Source organism: Mustela nivalis (genome assembly GCF_964662115.1).
Source record: "Mustela nivalis genome assembly, chromosome: 19".
NCBI lineage: Eukaryota > Metazoa > Chordata > Mammalia > Carnivora > Mustelidae > Mustela > Mustela nivalis.
This window is the reverse complement of record NC_139038.1, coordinates 1,599,313-1,626,347: the sequence shown is the minus strand read 5'-3', so window position 1 is coordinate 1,626,347 and position 27,035 is coordinate 1,599,313. Positions and strand designations below refer to the sequence as shown.

Below are 27,035 nucleotides of genomic sequence, written 5' to 3'. Positions count from 1 at the left end.
GCCCTCACCGCATGGTTTGACTCTCGGTGCGGCTCTGCTGTTTCTGTCCCACCAGCCTGGCCAAGCAGCTCCACGAAGACTTCTGGCCGTGGGCCCTGGGTCTGATGGGTCCACGTGGGGGTGTGACACAGTCCTGCCTCTCCTGAGCACATGGACACCCCACCAGAGCTCAGATGTGGTGGGGACAGCCCGCCCAACTCTTCCAGCGGAAAGGGAAGGAGGGAGACGGGCGCTCTGACCAGGAGGAACGCATGTCGGCACACACAGTAGGCATCTACTGCAAGGGGTCATTCATCTGATTAGTTTCAGATTGATCGTCAACATTACCACCGTTTTACGGGGTGGGCAGAAAAGGATGTGTAGTTTAAAAATAAATGGGCAATAATTACCGCTAGAGAATTTGCTTAGGTGAGCGGACCCCCATGGGTCTGCGTGGTATCTGGGAACCTGTTCCCCGCAGGGCAGGACCACCAAGAACAGACACCTGTCCGCCAGGAGTCTCACGTGGCCCTGAGCGGCATCCCCTTCCAAGTCAGAAGAGCAAACGTGGAGGAGAAAAGTCCTGCCAGAAACTGAGCTTCCCCCCAGAGAAACTAAAGGCTCTGTGGACATCCGTGTGGCCATCGGGAAGCACATCCGGTGCTATGTGCTACAAACAGGCTGGCACCGCTGGCCCAGAGCTAGGTCCCCCTCACAGTGCAGCCAAAGTGGTACCCAGGGGCTCTGAAGGGCCTGCTGGGGAAGGTGACCAGCACAGTCAGCAGATGCACACATCACTCGTGGGGCTTGGACCCACATCAGCGGGGTCCACGAGCTCCTGGCCCTCTAGCCACCAGGGCCAGCCAGCCAGCCCACCTGCATCCTCCACTCCAGGCTCCTCTTGGGATGAGGGCAGGGAAGGAGAGGAAACTGGGCTGTTCCTGCAGCTGCGCATGGACACGGCAGTCCTCACCCTCTCTGGGAAGAGGGACAGAGCCATAGCATCTTTCAGGGGAGAGAAGAACGCAGGAAGGAAAAGAACACACACTATTCCTTTCTGAAACGGGGGATAGCTAACTTCTCCAGGAACAGTGCAAGCCACCCTTCTGGACCCCACAGATCCCACGATGCTTAGAAAGTGCCAGAAGGCAGAAGCAGTGAACTCTAAGCCCACTCAGTGCCGGTCACTGAAACTCCACCAGCTGTGGTTGCTTTCGCCTTACAAACACCTAGACAGGATGATGGCAGCCCTCCTTGGCCGGTTCAGAAAGAGGCTCAGGGCCCCACCCCTTCACTCTCTCCCTCCCTGACCACGACCTGCGGCATGCCGAGCCCTGCCCCAGGTGCAGGTGCATGGAGGAAGGCTCTGACTGCAGCCAGAGCTGTCCCTGCCCACCGCTGTGTGCAGAGACTCAGCTGCAAATAGAAGCATGGGACAGCGGTTCTGGAAACCCCAGGGGGCTCCATGCATGCTCTGAAACGGAGCTTCACGGGACAGGCAGGCTGCACAGCCATTCTCCTCCAGGCTTCTACCTCCCCCGCTCAGGCTCCTGTCCCACCCCAGGGGCGGGAATCCCTGCTCCTGCTGCTCCCTGCCACATGCTGCCTGCTGATGGGCTGGTGACAGCCCTGCACTAGGGGGTGGGCGGCCCTGAGGCAGGCCCCTGCTCCTCTAACTGCTCCCCGTCAGCGGCAGAGCTGGGTGAAAGCCCCACCTTCACGAACATACGGAGGCAGGTACCCAGGTACACACTGACTGCACCAGGAAAAGGAAATGAGATCGTGACCCTTGCTGAAAACAGACTTAAAGTTCTTCTAATAGTGGAAAATCCTTCAAAAGAAGGCAAAAGCAACACAAGGCCCCCTAGGTGTGCACTAGAAGCCGTAAGTGGGAACTCTGCATCGACCCATGAAGACGCATACCGTTTCTAGAGGAACAAGGACTAACGGTGTCTCTCACTCGCATGTGTGTGCGTGCACACACACACACACGTGTGCATGCGTGCCTCAGGCATCGGGTGAGTCTCTCCCATGTCCCTCTCCCCGACTGTAAACAGACAAAGTGCACTGGTGGCCATGCTGGGGGCTTCATGACAACGCGGAGAGGATCCTGTACCACACATCAGGGCGTTATTAGGGCAGCGTGCAAATGTGTCGGCAATGGCTGGAGATGAGAGCTAAGCAGAAACGAAGAATCAGGTTGATGGTTAGATGAGCTAACCGCAGTATCAATTTAAAAATGTTTATGGTGTCTTAGCACAAGAAAAATAATTTCTTTACAGGACACAATTCTGTGGGTCAGGGAAAGAGGCACCCAAGAGAGGGACAAGGTGGGGGCCCCCCCTCTTCCCACCGCCCGTGGAAGGAGGGCAACTGTTGACGAGGACCTTCCCTGCCATCACGTCCTGGGTCACCCCCAGGTGACCCCCGAGGTCGGGCCCAGCTGGCAGCACAGGAATCTGGACAGGTGTGTGGTCGCCGCGGGAAGCCGCTCCCACAGTCCCTGCACACATGCGCCCCAACACCCAGCGAGGCTGACCTACAGTGTAACTACCTGCAGAACCACAAATAAAGGAGTGCAGAGCTGGGCCCTGCCCTTCTGAGCCCAGCACCCCGTGAATTTTGATGTTTGTCTGAACATTCCTGAAACAAACACATTTCAGCAAGAAACTACCACGAGAGACAGATGCCAAGAGCCACGCTGATGATGGCGGCTAAAGACGCGTTCTAGAACTGCGATTTCAACATCATGGCCCATTCTGATGAAAACCAGTTCCTCAAAATTACAGCCCAGGACTGAAATCTACAGTGTCCTTAACACACGCAAAGGAGATCGGAAACTGTCCCCGATACTGTCCTTCTTCCCCAGGACAGCCTCCCAGCTCACCTCTAGCCATGTGACATGTTGTCTGTGTGTCTCCCCACCCCGATGCAGTTTGCCAATGCTGACCAGGTCAACTAGAACTCAGCAGCCCACTTCTGGGTACTCACCCGAAGGAAATGGAAGTCATGACTCACACAGATCTGTGCACAGCCATGAGCACGGCCACACTGCTCACAGCAGCCAAGAGGTGGAAGCAGTCAAGTGTTCCCTGGTGGGAGAAGGGACACACGCCATGGGGTGGCCCATCCACCCCGAGGAACACCCTGGACCTTGACAAGCAAGGATGAGCAGCCACCAGCCACCACAGGGACAGACCCTGAGGACGGCATGCTGGGTGACAGAAGCCAGAGCCCAAGGGACAGACACTGCAGGATCCTACCTCTGTGAGGACCCTGGAGTTGCCAGGGTCCCAGACAGTGAGCAAGAGGGTAGCGCCAGGCAGGGAGAGAGAGGAATGGACGCAGGGTTTCACCCAGGGGAAAGATGAGAAAGTTCCAGAGTGTGATGGCCATGGGGGCGGCACACTGGTGTAAATGCCTTTAATGTCCCCGAAATAGATACTTAAGTGGTTAAGAAGATAAATTCTATATTACGTGTATTTGACCACGTATCGGTGAGGAGGATGTTACAGGTCAGAAGAAAGATCTGTGTTGTGTTCTCCCGACATTCCCCTGACTTCTCCCTGCTTCTCTTTTGTCATACACAAGAACAGCAGCAGCTTGGGAGGGAACCTCCCCAGAATACCATCCCTCCTCCTGTCTGTCCGTCTCCCTACTATCCCTGCACAGGCCCCTTCTGAGCAGGGCAGCAGCCGTCGCCTGCTGACCGGCTTCCCAGCTGCCTCCATGCCTCAACCCAACGCCACACTGACTCCAAAGAATCCAAATTCCTCCATCCCCAGACCTCCACCATGGCTTGCTGCTGCCGAAGTAAGACCTCAACTCCTGGGCCTGACAGTCAAGGCCACCAGACTCCACTCACAGCCCATCCACATCCTAGGGGTGGCGGTGAAGCCCACCAGCTCCAAGTCCTGGCCCTACCTGACCTCTGCCATGCAGCGTCCACACCAGAGAACAGGACCAAGGGGACAGGGAAGGACACGTGAGGGCGCTTGGCAATGAACACCAGTGGTTAGTACCTCCTGTCTAGGACACATCCCACTCCTGTGCTGACGTCACACACTCTACCATGGACATCCAAGCCACCCCTCATCCTTCAGGCCGGGCTCATGCACCACCTTCCTCAGGACACCCGCCTTTACCTCACCTCGCTCGCTGACGCTCTGTGCTTGAAGGCCTGCGGCCCACTGGCCTGGGGCTGCGGGTCCCCGCTCTCGTCTCACACAGCAGGGTCACAAGGTTCCCCGAAGGCAGAGCTACCCCATCTGCCTACTGACCTGAAGCCCAGTGATCGCAGTGCCATGGACAGCTACGTCCCAGGAGTCCTCAACGTGGTGATGGCTCTTCAGTGACTCTAAAATCGGACTCCTCGAGTAGGAGCACCTTCGCTGCCAACTGTTTTATAAAAAGGGGAACTTACAGAAAGGAAAGCGGGTGGTTTGGGGCCTTGGGGAGCCCGAGTCTGAGGCCGGCACCCAGAGGCCATGGCTCAAACTTTAGTGCCATCGTGAAGCCATCAGAGCAAGGACACCACACATGAAGGAGAGCTGGCAGGAGGACGTCATGGTGAGCGGCCAGCTCCCCGGAAATTTGGGCCCTGAGGACCCAAATGCTACAGACTAAGGAGACGAGGTCACACCTGAGACGCACACACTGTGGAATGACCGCACATTTCCCACCAACTACAGGTTCCCAGCCACAACTGCGAATCGGTCTGAATGAGATGTGCAGAAAGGGCCTTCCTAGACAGGCCCACACGGACACTGCTACGGAGCTGGGACCACCAAACGTGAGGATCCCATGGTCAGTCACATCCTCAAGGGGACTCTCCACATGGGAGCTGAGGCCGACCAGCTAAGTCTCTGACAACAATCCCACCCAAGCCTCACCTTGCTGACGGCAGGGAACGGATTCTCGGGTCAGACTCCTACTCATCCTGTCCCTGTGACAGCACGTCCAGGATTTATAGCCTCATGGGAACAGCTAACATCCTGCTTCCATGACTGCGAGAGGTAAGGTCTCAAGGACAAAACCCTTTCTAACTGCTTTCCCTTCTCACTGATAACACATGGTCAGAGAGCTTTGGCTCACGAAGCATCTGTCTGCCACCCTTTTAAAAATACAGGTGAGGGGGCACCTGGGTGGCTCAGTGGGTTGAGCCTCTGCCTTCAGCTCAGGTCCTGATCCCAGTGTCCTGGGATTAAGCCCCGCATCAGGCTCTCTGCTCAGCGGGGAGCCTGCTTACTCCTCTCTCCGCCTGCCTCTCTGCTTACTTGTGATCTCTGTCAAATAAATAAAATCTTAAAAAAAAAAAAAAAATACAGGTGAGGCCTGATTTCAAGCACAGGTTCCTCCTTTTTGCTGAAGATGACCATGAAAACTCCCTGCCCTCACCTGAGCTTCTGAGGTCCAATCCCTCGGAGCCCCTTCCCGAGCACCTGCCGCTCGACCAGAATAACCCCGGAAGCAGGCAGCAGAAGCAGATGTGACCTTTACTCCATCCTCTCCTCCACTTTTCATATTAAATATCTGAAATATATTAATCTTAAAAAAACAATATTAACACAGTACTCAAGGAATACAGGCAGTGGAATAAACAGTACGTCCAGATTGCAAAACCGCAGGTGATATGAAAAACCGGAGTGTGGGAACCGTCGATTCCAGGTGCCTCCAGCTGCCTGGTCAACGGGAGCGCTGTGGAGTTGTGCCATGGGCCAGACTGGGAGGGGAACAAAGCCATAAAAAAATACACACGGCAACCCCTCACCCATCCTCGGGAGGAAGGCCGTGGCGCGGCAGGACCCTTGGCCCGGGTTGGAAGAAGCCCCACCCGCCCAGCTGGTTTGGAGGTCCAGGACTGCCCCCGACGCCTTCAGTCTCTAAGTAGGTTTTCGGGCTTGGGGTAGCCAAAGAGGACAAAGTCGGCCTCGTAGAGTTTGTAAAGCTGCTGCCTCCAGGCCAGGGGGATGGTGGCAAACCAGTCCTCCTCCCAGCTGCTGGCAGTTCTGTTCCGGTAGCTCGGGGGGAAGTGCAGGAGCTTGTCCACCTTGAGGAGCCGCAGGAGCTGGGCGGCATCCTGGTCCAGGGTCTCCAGCTTCCCCACGAAGTCGTAGTCGATCTGGCAGGGGTGGCAGAGGCGGTGCACCTGCCTCCAGTGCTCGTTAAAGGGCGCCAGCTTCTCAGTGCGCGGGTCCAGCAGATACTGGATGAAGTTGGCGAAGGACACCTTGAGGCCCGCGCTGAAGGCCTCACTGACGGACGCGGGCAGGCCGCTGCGGTTGGCGTACATCTTGAGCATGGGCACCGCGAACTTGCGGTAGAACTCCTCGTTCTCCAGCTGGAACTTGCTGCGGAAGGCCGAGATGAGGCGCACGAAGGGGTCCCGCACAAACAGGAACTTGGTGTACTTCTTCAGCTTGATCTTCATCAGGTGGCGGGAGAACTTGCCGTAGCGGCGCCAGAATTTGTTGAAAGTCAAGTGGGTGCTGGAGTTGTGGACGTACTCCCGGGGGATGTCCAGGGGGTCGCGGTAGGGGGTGCCACGGTCCAGGAGGCTCTCGCTCAGCACGATCATCACGCGCTTCCAGTTGGTGCAGGCCACCTTGGGCACATAGCAGTAGATGACCCCGTGGCGGTCGTCCACGATGAGGTGGTTGAGCTCGTAGTTGGGAATGTCGTCAAAGGAGCGCTCCTTGGTGGGGAACACGAAGCTGGCATTGGCACAGAGCCCCCTAAGCACACTCCGCCTCTCGGCCTGCTGCCCGCCCGGGTCCGGGCCCTGCTGGGCGTCGCGGGTGGACCAGTCATAGCCCCTTACGCTCTCTTCCGCGTTGCTCAGCACGGGCCTGTTGGAGGCCGGCACGGAGGGCTGCTCCGTCCTTTTACCCGAAGGGGCGTTCTGCTTCAGGCTGCCGCCAAGCAGCTTCTGCAAAAACGCGTCCACGTCAGACATGAACTCTTTCTCTGCCCCATGCGTGGGGGTGGGCAGCGGCGCCAGGGGGTGCGGCCTGGGGAAGGAAGTGTGCAGGTAGAAGTGGGCGGTGCCCACGTTGTCCCAGTACACGATGATCAGGAAGACCATGAAGACAGACCCCAAGACCAGCCACAGGCGGAAGAGCCGGGTTTTGGTCATCCTGTCCGTGGACAGGGCAGGGGGGGGGCCTTTCACCTGGATGCTGTCACGTTAGCTTCATGGAGACGGGACACTGCACTCAGCACCCTGGAAAGGTAACACAGAGCTATATTAAAGATTATGGTCCAACTAGAGTGTCCTCTTGCACTCTGACTCCAACAAACGGTGCTTGCCGATGACTCAGACCCCCCTTCGTGGTCCCAGTCCCTGCCTCACCCCTCACACTCCATCCTCCACAACTTGGGCTTTACGAGGCCACCTCTGCTGAGTCTCAGCCCCTCCATGGGATAGAGGGATGAATGCCACTTTGAGTGCTGCTTCGAAGGGCCCAGAGGACAGGGTGGCTGGTGAGGTCACTGGAGATCTTTCGTCACTTAACTGAAAAGGGAGGGCTGACAGACCAGGCTCGGGCAGGGACACAGACCCTCATAGTCAGGAAATGTGGAAGAGGAAGGAAAGGTACTCAGCAAAACCAAAACACAAGGTTCAATTTGAATGTATGCTACAACTTACAAAAATGCTAAAAAGGCGTCCCAGCTCCTGAGGAAAACCTTTTGCTGTGCACATCTAATGCAAATAACCACATCAAAGATAGGCCGCTCTGTGTGGCTGACATGTGCTGGACACTGTGCACATCTCTGTCCCCCTCTACATGGAACGGACGGGCGCACTGGAGATCAGAGCGGGGACAGGAAGGGTTCATGGGGCAGCTGAAAGGGGGCCCATGCAAGAGCCTTCCAGGCCCTAAGAGCACCATTGGTAACCCCACAGGAGTGAGACCATGGCAGAGCCACAGATGAAGATGGGGAAAGGTTGCCTGATCTTCAAAAACAGAAGGGTGGCGGGAGGGCAAAGGGAGGCAGGGCAGACTGGCAGCTGTGAATGACAGCGGGTGCTGGGATGGCACCCTGGCAAGGTCGGCCAGCAGGCCCACTGGCAGGCCCACTGGCTCAGGGGCAAGCGGCTGCCCTTGTGCATGGGGAGAAGCAGGCTGGACATTGGATTTGTGGTTCCCTTACAACTTCCACTGAAGGCTGTCCTTGACCACAGTCAAGGTCAATTCCAGAAATGCCAGAGGAGCCCATCCTTGAGCCAGTCCTGTCTGACACACAGGCTGAGCCCCAATTCTGTCCCAGGTACTTGGAGAAGGGCTAGGGACACCACAGGGAAGAAACTGTGTCTGACCTAGTGCTGGGACGCTAGCCCGAAGATGAGAGGATGTGCCGTCACCACTGACAGGGCCACCCTGGGTTTCCTTTCTGGTTCCATCTGGAGGGGGCTGCGCCATTGCCGATCTGCCCACTCACAACAGAACCAGAGATGGGACACAACCAACAGGCACAGGAAGGCTCGGGAAGAACAGTCCAAGGACCTGGCTACTTGAGAAGCCGCAGAAGGACGAGCTTGTCCCCTATCCCAGAGGGCACTACCTCCGACCCTGAAGAGCCAACAGGTATAGGAGAAAAGCTCCAGGAAGAGCTGCTGAAGAACCCTGGCAAAGGACAGGCAAGAGCAGCTGCGGTAAAGGACGGAGCCTCTTAGGGCACGCACCTCCTGGGAGTGGCTTTGTTTACTGGGAGCCTTGGGCTAACAATGTGATTGGGGGCTGGGGACTAAGGTCAGCCATGTGGGGAGTCAACTTGTTTGATGACAAAGCCCGAGGAGAGACTGTGGACGCAAAGATGTGGGGGCGCACTTGACCTGCTGTCACCCATGAAGATGTGGGGGCGCACTCCACCCGCTGTCACCCATCAGCGGTAGCTGGAGTTGGTGCTATCCAGACCTCCAGGGAGGGGACAACTCTTCCCTCTGTGTCTCTTCCCTTGGCTTGTCATCTGAATCCTTGGCTGTGACGAGCCGTAACAGTGAATACACCTTTCCATGAGCTCCGTAGGTTCTTCCAGTGAATGACCCAACCCGAGGGAGGTCTTGGGAACCCACTCCCCATTTACGACTGGTGCACAGAGCGAGAAGGGCCTTGAGCACCGTCCCTAACCTCACAGCGACCCAACAGCAGGAACATCTTTTTGGAGACACCTGCACTACTTAGGCCAGACACCAGTGGAAAAACTACTTCTGCCCTCATGGTTTAGCAGGGCCAGGCAGGGAGCTGACCTTCCCCCTGGGCACCAACAGGCAGAAGAAGATGGCACAGAGCAGCACAGTCACACCTGGACTCCCCTCCCCTTACAAAAGGAGGACGCAGGGGGAGCTGGGCCTGCCCTCCATCCCAGGTCATCATCACTGGGATGGACGGAGGTGACTGTGCTTCCCATCCCACTCCAGGATGGAAAACATTAGTCACATATTAATCAGTGGAGGTTAGCCCCTAATGGCCACCTGCCAGGGTCAGCGTACTCCCTAGCCCCCTGCCAGATCCCCCAGTATGTCAGTCTATTTACCTCCTCCGCAGGGGCAGTCCCCCACGCCACCGGCAGAGCTGGCCCACCCTGCCAGCGACTGAGAGCAGAATCTAGATTCAGAAAGATGAACAAATTAGCTGGAAAGATGAGTTGGAAATCAGAGATGGACACTGAGATTGCGATGAATGTCAAACTATCCACCTAGATCAAAAAGAACCAATGATACAGGACAGAGACCTCAGAGCTGGACACAAGGCAAAAAAGATGAGTGGACAGAAAAGCAAAGGTGGTACTCATCTGTGAACACACACGCCTACAGCTAGAGACCCACCACACCTGGCCCCTGTGCCCAGTGCAGTCCCGGGACATCAGCTCTAAGGAAGGATGCTGGCCACACTCATGGGTCCCACAAGATGCTAATCCCTTCCAGCCAGATCATTCCCCTTCACCTCTCTGTTCTGAGATCCATGTTTTGGACTTGGACCATCTTCCAGCCCCTTGCAGGGTGTGGAGGGTAGAATACAAGTTATCATACCCGTGTTCAGTGAGTGTGACCTGACAGTTTGAGGTTTCTGGAAAAGTTCAAGATCTGTACCCCTCTCTCCGGCTTTCACCTCCTCTCCGTAGAACGTTCGACGAGCACGTGTCTTAATCCACTTGTTAAGACCAAGTGGGGCCCTTGCCTCTCCTCCAGCTTCTGACGGCTCGCAGGGTCTGTTCCCCCACAGCACCTGTGGAAGGGGGAGGAGGTTGGATCCTCTGGTTGGACAAGAGATTCGTGTCAGCAGGAGGGCTGTCCCGTGGGAAGGGAACAGACTTACCCTGTGCAGCTTCAGAAGACAGAACTCAGACATGGGTCCAGCCTAACGAGACAACAGATGCACGACCATAAAGGGGCCCAAAGCCAGAGTGTCCACTTTTCAGACATACTGGGAGCTCTGCCAGGATCAGCGGGCATCTGAGCAGTCTCAGACAGAGCACATCTTGGGGAGCTCTCTGACTTCTCCCTGTCTGAACCTTCTGAGTCTGTATTGCTTGTGCATGCTCAACTCTGCACCTGGGACCCGATGCATTTTCATTAAATGAACCTAAAAGTTCATGAGGCTGAAGTCTGGAAGCGATCTCCACCCACCTGTGCAGTTTTTGTTCACGCTCACTTCATTTTGTTTTTTTTTCTTATGGAGAAAGTAACACACACTCACAGTACAAAGGCCGGCAGACAAGGGGCAGTGTGGGGCTTTATGTGAAAGGTGCTGAAACAGGCAAGTGACAGAGAAAAAAATGACATTCTGGTCACTGCCACCTTCATGAGTCCTTCCTGAGCCCCCAGTGCTCTCAAGGGCCCCCTACAGAAAAGGCTACCCAGCCGGAGGCGAGGGAAAACCCAACGCGGCTGTAGCCCAGGGATGAAGGGAGTCACTGTGCTGTGAAAACATCAGAGTTAGAGGTGCTCATCTCCTACACGGCTGCTGCCAGAGGTTGGCCAGCGCCCTTTGAGGGCATCACGGCCGTCCGGAGAACAGGAATGGTTATAATCTCACCACATCACAGCCTGTCTGTAAAGCTAAATCATAAGCACGGGCCACGGAAGTTTTCCAGACCATCCCTTCCAGAGGATGTAAAAGGCTGAGCAGTTCTAGAGATGAAGGTGAAACCATATCAAAAAACAAAACAAAACAAACAAACAAAAAATAGTTTCGCCAAAGGCTGAGAAAGCAGCCAAGGGAAAACGTGCTGGAAAATGTCACGAGCTTGAGAGCCTGGCTTCCAGCTGTGTTTTCAGAGCAAGACTCCCAAGCTCTGTGGAGACGGGGCAGAGACCCTGCGTCCCATCCATGTACACAGGCACCACCACACATCAGGGACCGCGCTGTCACTTGTGCACAGAGAATGCCAAGAGCAGCCAGCAAGGAGGACATGTACACTGGCAAATGCCAGGGCCTACAATAGTTTGGGGGAAACGGACGCTCTACTAGTCACGTCAGACAACTTCAGTTGAATTGCAAGCAAAGACATGGTCGATTATTTTTAGGATCACAGGATACATACAAGTAATATCTTTTTGCTAGGAGCTGCCCTTTAAAGGGCTCTCACCACCAAGTGCGAGGTGCTGGGAGCAGTGTGCTACCCATGTCCTTTCCCCCAGGCCCTCTGCACGTGGCCTTTGGGGAAGGCAGCATGACCCCCGATAGCTGAGGGACTGGAGGCCCGGAGGGGTCACATCAGCATCTGGATTCAAGCCTCACTCTGGAAGTCAAGCCCCACGCAGGCTCCCTGGCTCCGCTGTTGAACGTCCCCGTTCTTCTGAACCGCTGTGGGAGGTGCAAGTGGTGCCCAAGAGACTGCACCGACTTCATGGGGACGGTCTGAGGCGTCTGGACGCACGTGTGTGCCCATGACCCCATCACCACGGTCAGAGCGGGAACACCTCCACTGACCCCCCCGAGCTCATGCCTGCCCCGTCTCACCCTTCTCCCCAGCTCATCCCTCCCCTCCAGCCACTCATCTGCTTTCTGTCACCATAAATTAGTTCGCATTTTCTCGAGTGTTCTATAAATGGAATCACACAGCGAGCTTTGAGACTCATCCACGTGGTCATATAGCCCCACGGCTCCTTTCTTCTGGATCTGGATGGTACTCTGCTGTAGGAGGCACTCGCATACAGGACCCTGGTAGGACACACACACACTCCCCACCACATATTCATCTCTCCCCAGGAACTGAAGTCACACGTGCGAAGTTCGTAGTCTAAGTCCAAGCTGGTGAACAGAAGGGGCTTAGAAAGATTGTGCTTCCGTGGAAGTCCAGGTGCTGACAGGTGCCTCTCTGTCACACACGAGCACGTGTTCTCTGACCTGACAGATGTAGAGGCACTGTCCTGGGGTCAGAGGTCACAGCCGAGTGAGCCCCAATCAGCCTATAACCAGCCCTTGATGCTACCCTTGGGTGAGTCTGCCCGGAACAGAGGCAGAGCAGGCACATCGGATGTTTCTTTGTTACCTGTCCCGAACGTGGTTCTCTAAGTGCAAAGAAAGCTTGTCTTCTCTTAACCGGAACCATTTAAAGTCGCTCTGATTTTTTCCTTATTTGGTGGATTAGCACCAAACACTATCATCTTTTAGCCTCTAATACACTCAAACTCTACAGTTTTGTTCTTAGTCCATAAATAACCTACGTAAGTATGACTGGGCACGGAGAAGCACCCCGGCTGAGGAGGAGCCCCGTTCTGGCCCCGAATGTCTCACAGCCTGGCCCTGGGCCAGCAGCAGGTCACGCAGGCAGCCCCCCTATGTGGCTCTTCTCATCCACTCAGTGAATCTATGGCTTATGTTGTAAACAGCGAGTCAACTAACTTATTTATAATGAGGGTCCTAACCTGCATCAGACTAGACCACTCAGTGGGCTGTGGGTCATTGTAGGGAACAGTCCTGGGTCAGGGGCTGGCTGTCAGGCAAGCACGGATGGCACACAGGGAAGAAGGCCCCGCCACCAGCACCAGCCCCAAGACAGCATCAGCAAGCACCCTCAGGCGGTGGGCGTCTGGGTGATTCTGGCTTACTGCTTCATGGCTTTCTGTATTTAAAGTTGTTTTTGTTTATACTGAGCACTGACTGGTTTTTACCATGAGAAAAAAACATTTTTTCCTTTCATAAAAGATACATAGCAATAAAAAAAATTAAGGCATTAACAATGGAAGAAAAAAATTAACCAATTGGGACTTCATGCAAATAAGAAACTTCTGGGCATCAAAGGACACTATCCACAGGGGAGATTCCTCCAGAATGGAAGGAAAATGTTTGCAAATCATGTATCTAATGAGGGCTTAATACCAGAATAAAATGGAAAACTCCTAATACTCAAAAGAAAAATAACATCCAACAACCCAGTTCAAGAAAAGGCAACAACTTGAACAGACAGCTCCCTGAAGACAGGCAAACAGCCCCTAAGCACAAGAAAAGATGCTCCACACCACTCATCGGGGATATGCAGGGAAGTACCAGCTCACGCCCATTCGGATGGCTCCAGCCAAAAACTGATAAAACAAAAAGGGGGCTCGGCTGGCTCGGTCAGTGCAGGATGCGACTCCTGATCTCAGGGTTATGAGTTCGAGTCCTACTTAGAAAAAATAAATAAAATCTTCAATGAAACAAAAACCAGCCCAGAAGGTAAGTATTGGCCAAGACAGGGAGGAACTGGAACCCTCTGTCCCAATCAACGGGAACGCAAACCGGTGCCACCACTGTGGAAAACAGTAAGAAACAGTAAGGAGGTTCCCCCCAAAATGGAAACTTGAATAACCACATAAAATGACCACATTGCCTAACAATTCCACTTCTGGGTCTATAGTCAGAAGGACTGGAAACAGGGTCTCCAAGTGGTTCTTGTGAGGCTATGCTCAGGCAGCATGATCCGCACCAGCCAACAGGTGGACTTACCCCGGTGTGCCCGGGAGGACAAACGGGTAACAGAGTGTGGCGTACACACATATGGCAGGGTATTGCACAGCTCCCAAGAGGAAGGACATTCTGGCAGCCCCTACAATGTGGAGGAACCTCCAGGAGCCTCTGTGGAGTGAAATCAGGCAGGCACAAAAGGCAGGGGCCGTAGGACCCCACTCCTGTGAAGTCCCGAGGGGGCTGGGAGGGAATGGGAGTGTCAGTGTTCCATGGGGACAGAGGATCAGTTTGGAAAGATGAGTGAATTCTAGAGATGGAGTGTGCTGACGGTTACACAGTGTGACTGTGACTGTGATGGTGCTCCAGGCTCCGTGAAACAGGCTTAAAAATGGTTACGATGGTGAGTTTTACGTTACATGTCCTACCACAATAGAAATATTGGAAAAAGAATTGGAGCCATAAGAGCGGATGTGGAAGAACTGTCGAGAAGTACTGTTGAATAAATAAGGTTAAATGCAGGAGACGGTGTAAAAAACACATGAATGACAGTAAATAAAACGCACAAAGACAAGGAAGGCCTGTAGTGGGGGACAGCCGTAGGTAACACGGCTTAACCTCATAACCCTGCACAAAAGCTCAACGGACTGACTCTACCTGCAATTTATTTATTGAATGTTGAAGTTTTAGAAACGTACAATGATGGGGTGGGTGTATGGAAACAAGATGACTCTTCCCTTTGGGACTCCCCAAATCCCGTGCATCTGGCTCTTCATCGGTGAGACTGCCCCTGGAAGCCTTGCCTTGCCCTGGAGTTCTGCCCCAGAACCAGGCTAGCTTCAGGGGCAACCCCTTCCAGCCCTTTCCAGACCAATGTGGGAAGCCCCTCCACACCACTTGCCAATGAGACTGAGGCCATGGGTCATGTTCAAGGTCAGGGAACAAGGGCAGTCCTGGGTGCTATCCTCTTCAGCCTCGAACAAGCCTCATAAATAGCAGTTGTGGAGACAAGGCAGGCCGAGGGTATGAAACAGCCTGTGCGAGGAAGGAAAGAAGGAAGGAAGGGCCTGTGCTGCTTCAAACAGGGTGCACAGCTCTTCAGGGGTGCACAGAGCAGGGACAGAGATGACCACACAGCACTGCCAACAAGCTTTACCTTGCCACACGGAGAGGGACCTGCGTGTTTCTGGTCCAGGCATGGAGTTAGCGGGAGTCAAGGAGGGCTCTGGGGGAGCACTCTGCTGCCTTCTGGGGAGGACGGCACACAGGGTGTTGGGGGGGGGCATGTTAGAACTGAAGCGGGTAGCCCAGCAGAACCAAGTCAGGGAACAACACTGACCTCAAAGGAGTATTCATTCACAAAATAAGGACATTATTTCCAAATACAAATCTCCCACGACTTCAAAAAAGCAGCTAACAAAAAGCCTCAGAGTTTTTGGAGACCCAGAGGTCCGGCTGAGGCGGCTTGCTGGGAGTCCGCCTTTGGCTTTTGCCTCCACCAAGAGAATGGGGAGCCAAGTGTCACCCAAAAGCTTCGCCTTGAGGGCTGGTATTCTGCAAGGGCCCTGTCAGCACCCTGTGAACAATCAGGCTTCAGGTTAACTTTAACCCCAACACGAGGCGGCTGTGCAGAAAGGGCGGTGTCTCAGCTGGGCAAGGGTATGCTAAACACTCCTCACACACGCTCAGGCAGGAGCTCATGCCAGCTGCCCATGGAAGGCTCTGGTCTGAAGGGGCCCTCACATCACAGCGCGCAAACATCAGGGGACTACAGGGCGGTCTATGGGGGCTGAGCTCCCTCCCAGGCCGGGGTGTGTCACTCTCGTGGGGGAGAGGGACCCCATGGCCACACCGCGGGAGGACCTGCGTCAGGGCACCTTCCACACTTCAGCAGCAGAACCGGTGACTGCAGGGCACACAGGTCAGGAGGCATGTGCCAGTTGATTCTGAGTCCCCTTTGCTGGCCACACGGTATCTGGGGTATGTGTGGGGGGGTTGTTTCTGGACGAGACTGACCTCTGACCCTGTAGACGGCGTCAGGCCCACGGCGCTCCCGGACGGGGCTTCCCCAACCTACTCGGTGCCCAAACAGATCGACCAGGTGAAGCAAGAGAGAGTCTCCCCTCTGCCTGCCTATCTTTGAGCCGGGACAGAAATCTCCTGCCCTCAGGCTTGGACTTGGCCCCCCTGGGTCTGAGCTTCTCAGCCTCCGTAACCACATGAGCCGATTCCTTAAACACTTCTCTTTATACACACCCTACGGATTCTGTTCTCTGGGGGACCCTCATATGCATATTTGCTTCGTCACTTGCACTGTAAGGGTGCATGTGTGTTGTAGACAGAAGAGATCAAACAAGTGAGAACTAAACAGTAAGTGTCAAGAAATGGAGGGCGCCTGGGAGGTCAGTGAAGCATCTGACTCTTGGCTTCGGCTCAGGTCATGACCTCGAGGTCGTGGGACTGGACCCCACGTCAGGCTCCGTGCTCAGGAGCCTCCCTGAGGAGGCTCCCTCTGCCCCCTTCCCCCACTTGTGGCACACTTACTCTCTCTCAAAATAAAAAAGTAAATCTAAAAAAAAAAAAAAAAAAAAAAAAGAAAGTGTTAAGAAATGGATATAGTTGTTTGCCACAGTAGAAAAGAACGTCCAATGAGAGACTTGCAGCCACTAGCCAATAGGACAATCCCAGAGGCTGGGTTGAGATTAACTTCCCCATATAGATACCCCACTGTCCTGGCACTATTTCTTTGAAAGAACCTTCTTTCCTGGTTAACTCATCTCTGTTTCTCCTTTTGTTTTTGAATCAGGTTTTTTGACATCTGATTTATACACAGTAAAACTCAGTCTCTTTAACTGTAGAGTCTGAGGAGTTGGCAAATGTACACCACTATTAAGGTTTAGGACATTTCCATCACTCTCTGAAGTTCCCTCCTCCTCCCCCAACGCTCAGCTCTAGGCAACTACTCTTTGGCCTTGGTTCTGCCTTTCCTACAACAGCACCTAGTGAAACCACATAGGTATGTGTGGGGGGCAGGCTCTTCACAAACTGCTTCTGAGGTCTGTCCAGGGTGGTGTTCATGTCAGCCGTAAGCTCCTTTTTATATGGCCACCAGTATTCCATCATATGGATACATCACTGTTTACCCATTTACCAACTGATGGGACTTTTAGGTTAGTTCTTTTTTTTCTTTTTCAATAAAAATTTTAGTTATTTATTTGACAGACAGAGATCACAAGCAGGCAAAGAGGTAGGTGGAGAAAGAGGAAGGGAAGCAGGGTCCCTGCTGAGCAAAGTGCCCGATGTGGGGCTTGATCCCAGGACCCTGGGATCATGAGCTGAGCAGAAGGCAGAGGCTTTAACCCACTGAGCCACCCAGATGCCCGGGGTTAGTTCCCTTTTTATGACCACTGCCAATAAAGCTGGTATCAACTCTTTTTGCATACAGACCAAATTCTTTTTTTATGTTAAAACTTTTTTAAAAAGTAAGAACAGTTGGTATTTAAAAAACATCCAGCATATTTTTCAATTCCTAGAAGGTTCTATAAGAACCATGAAAGTGGATACGCCATAATAATGCTTAGGGACTCTATTTAAAGACCAATCAAACTGACCACCAAAATATGATAAAAATCTTAGATTATTTATGGTTTTCCAATTACAAGATTTTAGGGGCTCAAGCGACTATAGCTAAGTTTGCAGGATACAAAGTTAATATACAAAAGTCAATTAGTTTATTTGTCCACAAAGAACAAGTGAAATTTGAAATTAACAAGACAATTCCATTTATATTAGAACTCCCGAAAATAAAATATTTAGGTATCACTCTAACAAAATACATGTAACATGCACGGAGAGATATTCCATGTGTGGACAGAAAGACTCAATGTTTGTCAAGATATCAGGTCTTTAAAATCTTTAAAAAAAAAAAAAAAAAGATATCAGGTCTTCCCAATGTACAGCTTCAGTGCAATCCCAATCAAAATCGCAGGAAGTTATTTTATTACCCACACTTTCTAACGTTATATGTGAGGGAAAAGACCCAGGATAGACAACACATTACTGAAGAAGAATGAAGTTGGAAGACTTACCAGAAAGCCATAGCAAACAAGAGCACGTGGTATTGGCAAAAGAACAGAGAAGAAGATCACTGGAAAACAACAGAGAGCCCAGAAACAGACCCATAAATACAGTCAAGTGGTCTGGAGCGAAGGCAACCCAAGGCAGCAGAGGCAGCCTGCCTCAATTATGAGCGCTGAACAACCGGACGTCCACGCGCAAAGAAACAAACACATAAAAGAATCCAGACCGAGACCTTACTGCCCTCACAAAAACGAACTCCTGGTGGATTAAAGACCTACATGTACATGGCAAAACTAGAAAACTCCTAGAAGATCATAGGAGAGAACCTCAATGACTTTGGCTGATGCCGTTCAGATACAGCAGCAGAGACCAGGCCCCTGAATGCAGGGAATGTCCACACGAAGATGTGGACAAGAATGCTCACTGCAGATTTACTCAAATAGCTCCAATCTGAGAACATCCCAGAGGTCCTTCACCAAGGGAATGAATACACAAACTAGGGTGGACTCGTTCAGTGGAAAACTACCCAGCAATAAGGGAGAACGAGCCGCGGATTCATGAATCAGCACACGCAATGACACAGAGAAAGCTCTCGGATATTATGCTGAACAGAAGAACTCAAACACAGAAGAGTACATTCCACGTGATTCCACTCACAGGAAGGTTTCAAAAGGCAAATCCAGTAAAAGAAATCACAGCGTGCCCAGGGCCAGGAGGAAATCCGGGCAATGGAGATACTCTCCAGAAGCTAAACCTTTCCAACATGAATGCCAATTAACTAGCTCTCACCAGTTTCCACAACACAGGATGAAAACACCAGCCCCAAGTCCGACAGACATTCACAGACGAGGAGGAAGAGGAAAGGCATCCTGGGGCCCAGGCCAGGCTCTGCTGAGTGGCCTGATACATCACCTCAAGTCTGAGTCTCAGCTTCTTGACCACAAAACACCACCGGTTAAGGTCTTTCTGCTAATCAGAGCTACTGAGAACATGAACGTGATAACATATGAACTATTTTGTAAAATATTAAGCCATCCTCTTTGGACTAGGCGGCTGGCCTATTTATTTTCTCATCTTTATCGCACCCTCAAATATTTGTATTCTATTAATATGTTATTTTTTTAATTACTCATACTTTCTACCAGGAGTCAATTATCAGCAAAGAAGTCTCTATACTTTCAACTAATTTTATCGTAATTACAACAATGGCTAATATGTTTTCAAAAGTGATATGGTAAGGTCTTACATGTATTAATTTATTTAATCCTCACACTAATTATGATAAAATTGGGGCAAAACATTTGGACAACTCGCCCAAGCCTGCATGGCCAGCACCTGCAGAGACCGGGCACTTGAGCCCTGGCAACTGATTTAGGATCCCACTGTCCCATACATGACTGCCTGGGTTTTGGCAGACACTCAAATTTTTATACTTTGTTTCTGAGAAAATTTGCTTCTTCTTGTCCAAATAACCAACTTCTGAGCATTAAATCAAGTGACACGGACTTCACTAAGAACTCCGAGAATGTTTCCAGTTTTATGCATTTATGCGACTAGCAAAAATATCAGAACTACTCCCTTCTTTTCCAGCTTTGCAAACACTACCTAAAGCAAAAAAATTCACTGAAGTTCCCATCACTTAGTCAACAGAAATTTGGAAAGTTTCCGTGAGTGGTCTCAACATTTACTCTTTGGGCTGTGCCTGCATCTTTGGAGCTGAATTAAAACCCCCACAGTAAAACAGACATTCACCTGAAGTCACCAGAACTTGGGTTCATCTGTGTACAGAATTACTTCATTTGTATTCAGTTAACCCCGAGAACTACATCTGAGAGGGTATCTACATAATAACAAGTAATAAATGGTCATGTTGATGAAACAGAAGGTTAATGTGCGTCCCAGGAGACCTGAATGAAAATCGAGCCCGAAGTTGGCCTGTGAGGTAAAATAACTTCCCCCAGGAGCTGGGCCCAGGGCATGGCGGCTGTCCACTCACACTGGTCTCTTGGCCCCGGGTCCCTCAGCCCCACTGATCTCCCCACGTAGACGGGCTCTCAAGGCATGCATACTAGCCCCGCATTCCCAAACTTCGAGTTCGTAGAAACCAGGGATTGCATCTCCTGTACCTTCCACCTTCCTCACAAGACTCAAGGATTTGCTGCATGGAATTTAACTCTGGAGTCCAAGTGAGCACTCATTTCTCAGAGTTAAATTAATTCAAATAAATTATTTCATGGGAAAATATTGATGATAAATTTCACCATAATTGGTTTAAGAACCTGCCTGGAGCTTTCCCTCTGAAATACAGCCAGACTCTAACCTCTTCCAGTCCCTCTGGTGCCCGCCCATCCCCTGCACCCTGTTCCAGCTAGCCTCAGCTCTCACCTTCATGACCACAGCCACCTCCAACCTGCTCTCTGAGCTCAAGCCCACACAACCCATGTTCAACACGGCGGCATGGTTGTTCTGTGACAAGTCAGACCATGCCACTTCTCTGCTCAAAACCCTCCGATCACTGAGTCTCACAGCTTCCCATTTCCAGTCATTACAGTGGCTGCTGACAAGCCCTACCTGATAGGACCCCACACTCTCATCTCTTCCGCTGGCCCCCTTACTGGCCCCACTCTGGCTGCCGTGGCCTCCTTGCTGTTCGTGGGCTCCCACTGCCTGGCCCGCATCCACTGTCCTCTGCCTAGACATGCACGCTTGGGGAATCCAGTGGCTCAACCCTGCACTGGCTTCTGACCTCTGCTCAGAGCTCACCTCATCAGCAAGACCTCCCCTGGTCATTCCCCACCCTGCACCCCCCATCATCCAGACCCGCTTTTCCTCTGTGGCATGTGTCATCGCATTTAGTACCGCACGTTCTCGGGCTTACTTGCTCCCTGTCTGCACTAACACATAAACTTGAGAAGGCAGGTGGCCCAAAGGCTTAGAATAGTGCTTGGTACACAGTAGGTACTTAATAAAGAGCTGTTCTGCTAACAGAAAACAGATAAACACAACTGACCCTGATTTTATAATTTCCGAAACCCGGCGAAGGGAACGAAGAATTCAAAAGAGCGCTCTTCCTACTTTTGAATATGCTTGTAAAACCCCTTTATAGTAAGTAAAAGAAAAATAATACAGTTCAAGGAAGCACGCAGCCTCTGCTAGGCGACTACAGCCAGGAGACAGGATCCAGAGAACAATGACAATAATGAAGAGGAAACCAAGACAAGTCGACTCTCCTCTCTGGAGTGAGGGAAAAGGGCCCAGGAGGGAGCGAGCCCAGCACCAAACACGAGCGAAATTCTGCCCGCCTCACCCAGGAGAGCCGGAAGCGCGGTGTGACTGTCTTTATCAACGTTCCGCACACGTGTGTATGTTAAAGGGTGAGATCGTGCTGGGGAGGTTGCCACAAACCCCAGCAGCGCCTGTCCCTTCCCCATTACCCACCTGCACCAGGCTGGCCAAACCTTGCAGGCTCCCATCGCCTCTGAAGAGCAGGGGACTGGCTTTAGGTCAGGGCCTCCAGCACGGCCCGGGGTGGGGGTGCAGTTGGAAACGCAGTGTCTCCTCCACCCGCCCCACCCTTCACACACCCAGGCCCTACTCACCCTACACCATCTCCAGACAGGCACAATATGTTTCAATTAGAACAATATTTGGTGTTTACATAAACGATCACCGCGCAAAGGCTGTTCACAGCCTCGCCTCGCCGTAGACCATAATTATTTCTCTCTTCCTGCACAACAGTCTATTTTCCCTGGAACTAATGACAGTCTTGTGCTCTCATTTGCTTTGTGTTCCAGGGACTCATCACCAATCCAACCCAGCCCCGCCAGCTGTCCACATCTCCTCTCCAGATGTCCCAGCGCCCGGGTGCCATGTCAAGTTCACCTTCCCCAAGAACTCTCTCCTGGGGAGTCAGCTCCGGACAGGTGTGCACGCTGGCCTCCCCACCTCCTCTCTGGAAAACCCCGTCTCCTCTGGCTCTGTCCTTCCAGACTCACCACCTCACTGTCTATCAGTTGATTCCTTAAAGTACGTGAGATGGGAACTTTTGGGGCATGTCTGAAAATACCTTTATTCTACCCTCTTTTGCCTGAGTATAGAGTTCGAGGTGGAAGGTATCTTCCTTCAGAATTCTGAAGGCCACACTCTCTTGCTTTCCACCTTCCAGCGTTGCTGTGGACAAGTCCCCACAGTGTTCTGCACCGTTCTGTGATGACCTGCTGGTGACCTGTTCTTATTCTTTTTCTAGAAGCTACCATAATCAGGGGTGCCTGGATGGCTCAGTGGGTTAAGCCTCTGCCTTCGGCTCAGGTCATGATCTCAGGGTCCTAGAAACAAGCCCTACATCAGGAGCCTGCTTATCCCCCACCCCACGCCTGCCTCTCTGCTTACTTGTGATCTCTCTGTCAAATAAAATCTTTAGAAGCTACCACAATCTTCCTCATCCCAGAGTTCTGAGATTTCACAGCAACAGGCCTTGGAGTGGGTGTGCACATCTCTCTCTCCATCTGCACTCTCACTACCCGAATTCTGAAACTGATGGCCTCGAAAGCATTTCCAGATAAATCCCTTGTTTCCCAAACTCTCACTCGTTACTGTGGAAACGCGGCATCCCTCACTGTGCAAACCTGCTCCCCACCCTGCAAGGACCCATACCGGGAACTGAACAGATGGGGAGAGCGAAGGACACCTGCCTTTTCACACACAGTGCTGGCCACGCAGGGAACCCCCTTCCTCACGAAGTTGGTTCTAGGAAATTCTCTTGCATTATTTTGTGGACAGCATTTTCTCTCTTTTTACTGAAACAGATCATTCAGATGTCAGCCTCCTGCTCTGATCCTTCCCTTTTCTCTCTCACTTCTCATTTTTGCTTTTAGGTTTGTCTTCCCCAGCTCCTCAACTGTATCTTTCACCCACCAACTGGGCTTTTTATTTCTCCAACTGTGTTTTTTTATATCCAAGAGTTTTCTCTTTTTGGTTCTTCAAGTGTTCCCCCCACTTACTTTTTTCTTACTAGAGTGGCCTGCTCTGTCTCTTGCATACAGTGCTCCTTCTCTCTGTGTGCATGTTAGTGACAGCCCACTTGTTCAGTCCTCCTCCTGCACACCCTCCACCGCCTGCAAGTGCGAGCTAGGGTCTCTACCTTCCAAATGAGAGGTGTCGTCACATGTCCTTGGTTATCTGTTCCTATTTAAGAGGTAGGGTGCCAAAAGAACTTGGAAGCTTTGAACCATAGTGAGGTTCCACCTGAGCCTCCTTACCGGGGGCACCCTGGTGTCACTATTTTTAGGTCCTCTCTTTTGAGCTACTCACATTCCCCAAAGACTTTTTCACTCTCCTGCCTGGAGAGGCAAGTGCCAGCTGGTGGTGTTCCAGGAGCCATCAACTCTACTCACTGCATCCCGCCCCTCTCCCCCTACCCAGCTATGCCTGGCATTTCCCATACCTCTCTGAAATATTTGTCAAGTTCTGTAAGCAGTTACAGAAACCGCCACCTGGGTTAACTGCAGGAAGAACGGAGTTGCTGTGTCAGCTATCATGAGGCCCATGTACGCGCGAGTGACTGAAGAAGCAGCAGCCCTTGGCCGCAGCCACAGACACACTAAGGAGGTGTGAAACCGACAGCTAGCTTCTGGTGGGAGAGAGACAACACAAAATCGAAAATAAGATATAAGTTGTGGGTCTTTTTTTTGGTTGTTGTTTTTTTTTAATGGTACACTAGCTGCATCTGCTTCAGCAGTATCAATAGCCGGTCTCTCCTCCACAAGCACACCTTAGCCTCAGGACCTTTCTAGAAGGTAATCACCTCCCAGCTGTGGTGATACGCAGTAATGGCCATGAAGTACAGGCCCAGTGTCGGCCATCAGACACACCTCTCTTCCAGCACCTATCCCTTCCTCGCTGGTATTCCCTAGGCTTCTGCCCCAGACACTCGTCCATGAGAGGGTGTCTCATCCAGGAGGCCCATAAACACTATGGACCCTGCAAGCCTACAAGCTTACAACCCAAATGCCCTTCCACACCAGCTCCAGCACTTCCCATCACGGGCAGCAGCTCTGTCCTTCGAGCAGCCAAGTGAGAAACCTTGGTTACTCTAGCATTTTTCCTTTCCCTTTCACCACACCCTACAGAGCAACACACACTGTGGGTTCTCCTGCTTGCTCGAATCTGATGACCCTCTCCATCCACTCTTTCGGCCTCCAACCCAAAGCCATCCCCTCTACAACGGCACCCAACTCAGTTTCCAGCTCCTCAGACTGTGAATCCACGTTTCCTGTTACTTAGCCCTAGTTTTCTGAAACACAGACCTAACACATCCCACCCAAAACCCTGACCACCCCCTCCCTGAAGATCAGGATAACAGCCCAAAGTCTAGAACAGCATTCAAGGCTCTTCGGTAAAGAAACATCTTTTTGGCCTTAGCTTCCACCCCAATCCTCAAACCCCCTTTCTCAATGAATCCACGGACTTGCTGCCCCCCCCCCCAACACCCCATTCCCTTCCATGTCTCCACATGCCCTGCTGCCTCCACCTGGAATGTTTTCTCCAACCTTCACTCGTCCTTCAAGGCCCCCACATCCATCCCACATCAGCACCACAGAAAACTCCAACACCAGGAAATAAACTTCACTCTTCCCCTTTCTTCACACTTTGTAAATAACTGCCTAGAAGCACGGGTCACACCGAATCATAATCAGCCTAACTTTATCACCAGCAGCTAGCCCAACTGGCCATCCTGCAAAGGACCAGGGGCTTAGTGTTTGCTGGATGAAGCGGGCTCACAGTCACAGCCAACCGAACTGCAGACCTGCAAATACCCACCCCAAGTCCTATCAGCTAATTTGCAAGAAAACCACCAAGCAATTCCATGCAGACGCAGTCCAAACGCCCAGGAGCCCGGCTTGTGCTAGGTGTGGGTACGCTCCTGGGGAGGACAGATTGCAACACGCAAGTGTATCAAACCCGCCCTTGTAACACCTTCATCCGACACAACGTATGTAACTCCACCTCCATTTAAAACAAATGTCCTGACGTCCCTGTGCGCTCTCCTTCTCCCCCCACCCCCAGACCGAGGCCTGCACCCACACCCTGCGGTGGCGGGGGCAGCACCCCTCAAGGTGCGTCTGCCTGCCCGCGTTCAGCCCGGGCCTCCTGAGCTTGTCCGAGGGCAAGCAGAGAGTAAATAATTTAATAAATCGCAGACACACAGTGTCTTCTTGTGCTCCGCGCCAGCCGGACCTCGGCGTGCGCCAGTGGCTCGCCAGGGATGCCCCGCGGCCAGGAGCCTGAGCGGGCGGTGGAGGTCCCTCTGTTAGTGGCCAGGGCACGGCTTCCTCGCGCGGGAGACGCAGCCCCGCTGTTTCTAAGCAGAGGGTCCCGGAGGGGTCCCCTTCCAGGCCTCGCGGCCCCGCAGCGGCGGCCTGGGGTCCCCCGAGGTGGGGCCGCGCCTCGCAGGCCGGCGGGAGGTGGCCGCAACTCCCCGGGAGCGCGGCGGTGGGGGTGGAGGGGTGGGGGCGCCTGCCCGGCCCGGGGTCCCCGCGCAGAGCTCTCGGAGCACTGCGGCGTGGGGGCCCCGCTCCGAGCACCGCCGAGCTGGCGTCCACGCTCCCGCGGCGCCCCACAAGGGGACCGGGAGCGCGCCTGCGGGGCGCCTCACCCGCCGCCGCCGCCCTCCAGCGCTGGGCGCCCGGGGGCTCAGAGAGGGTGCGAGCCGGGCCAAGGTCACACAGCGGCTGGCGCGGGGGCTCGGCCCGAGGCCGCAGCGGACCTGCCTGCGGGCTGAGGGAGGGAGCCCGGACCCGCCCGCCGCCCCGCAGCACCGCATCCCCGCGCCGCACGTCGCCCCGCGCCCCCGCCTCGCGCGCCTCAGCTCACCTCACCTCACCTCGTCGTCGTCGTCTAGCAGCCGCCGCCTCGCCGACCCTCCCGAGGCCGCCCCTCCTCCGCCAGCCCCGCCCCCGGAGCCCGGAGCCCCGCCTCCCGTTCCACATCTCGCGAGAAGTCGCGGCCCACGGAAGGGCCACGGAGGCTGAGGCGCTCCCGCCCTCAATGCGCCTGCGCCCTCCACACTCAGAGGTCCCTCCCCCCAAACCCGTGCCATGTGGCGCCGTATTTACGACCCTCGATCGGCCCCGCCCCCCGGCTCCGGGAGCCCGCCCCCTTCCCCAGCAGCCAATCCAGTTCTGCAGGCCGCGGCGTTGGCTCCGCCTTCAGCGGGTCCGGGCGAGGCGGGCGCCAGGCTGGCGCGGGACACCGCTTGGATCCCAGCGCTGTCCCTCTGCGCTTACGGAGTGCTTGCTGTTTGCCCGGCTCGTTCGCGACCTCCGGACCGCTGGCAGAGGATCGCGACGCTCTCCGGCCGGGGCCTGGGGCGGGTGACCGAACCTCTCCGAGGTTGTCCCAGGTCCGTCCAGAGGGTGGTGCCTTCACCTTGCGGGCAGGTAGCAAAGCCCTAGGCCAAATGACCCTTGTTCTCACCGATGTGTTTTCTTTAGTGAGGGTAAAATACGCATGTGACAAAATTCACCACCTTAACCACCTTAACTTGTTTCATGCACATTCACATTTGTGCAGCCTTCACCAGCCACCCACAGAACTTTTCCAATCCGTGATGGTTTCTGCGGTTCCTCGCAGGGAACCGCAGACTGCCTTCCGAGCGGAGGCTCTGTCCTCACTCCTTGCCCAGCGGCCAGTCAGCACGGAGTCCCCACCAGTTGGGTCCTGAGACACAGCAAGTCCCTGACCTCTCGGAGTATCTCCTGGGGGGGGGTGGCGGGGGGAACCGCTAACAAACAAGCCCACCGACTGCTCCACCTGGATCATCCCCTCCACCTGAACCACGCGTGGTCAGGCCTCTCCCAGCTTAAAAACAAAAACAAAACCAGTACCCTTTACCCCCTCCAGCTAGCACCCCAGCTAACACCTCAAAACAGTGGGTCGCTCTCCACAGCCTCCAGTTTCCATAAGTCCTCTTCACTCCTCTCCCTGGAGGGGAAGAGGTCCCCCTGCAGCAGGCAGGCAGCGCCAGCATGGGTGGGATGGCACAGGGCAGGTGCACATGGAGCAGATGCACAAGGGCGGGAGGAC

The 27,035-nt window shown here is 53.5% G+C and overlaps 1 protein-coding gene across 13 annotated transcripts; it reads right to left on the bottom strand.

The window, feature by feature from the left end:
* Window positions 1-2,207: 2,207 nt before the first annotated feature.
* Window positions 2,208-25,993, bottom strand: CHST12 (carbohydrate sulfotransferase 12). Of its 13 annotated transcripts, XM_082713779.1 has the most exons (4): window positions 23,395-23,577; window positions 22,643-22,747; window positions 10,073-10,208; window positions 2,208-7,201 (listed from the first exon to the last, which is right to left on the bottom strand). In XM_082713779.1, the coding sequence occupies exon 4, from the start codon at window positions 7,112-7,114 to the stop codon at window positions 5,855-5,857; it is 1,260 nt and encodes a 419-aa protein (XP_082569905.1). In that variant the 5' UTR covers window positions 7,115-7,201; window positions 10,073-10,208; window positions 22,643-22,747; window positions 23,395-23,577; the 3' UTR covers window positions 2,208-5,854. The 13 variants fall into 13 exon arrangements, with proteins under 13 accessions (XP_082569905.1, XP_082569911.1, XP_082569913.1 ...); XM_082713785.1 differs by lacking the exons at window positions 22,643-22,747; window positions 23,395-23,577 and adding an exon at window positions 25,829-25,903 and having other exon boundaries at window positions 10,092-10,208; XM_082713787.1 differs by lacking the exons at window positions 22,643-22,747; window positions 23,395-23,577 and adding an exon at window positions 25,829-25,902.
* Window positions 25,994-27,035: the final 1,042 nt, after the last annotated feature.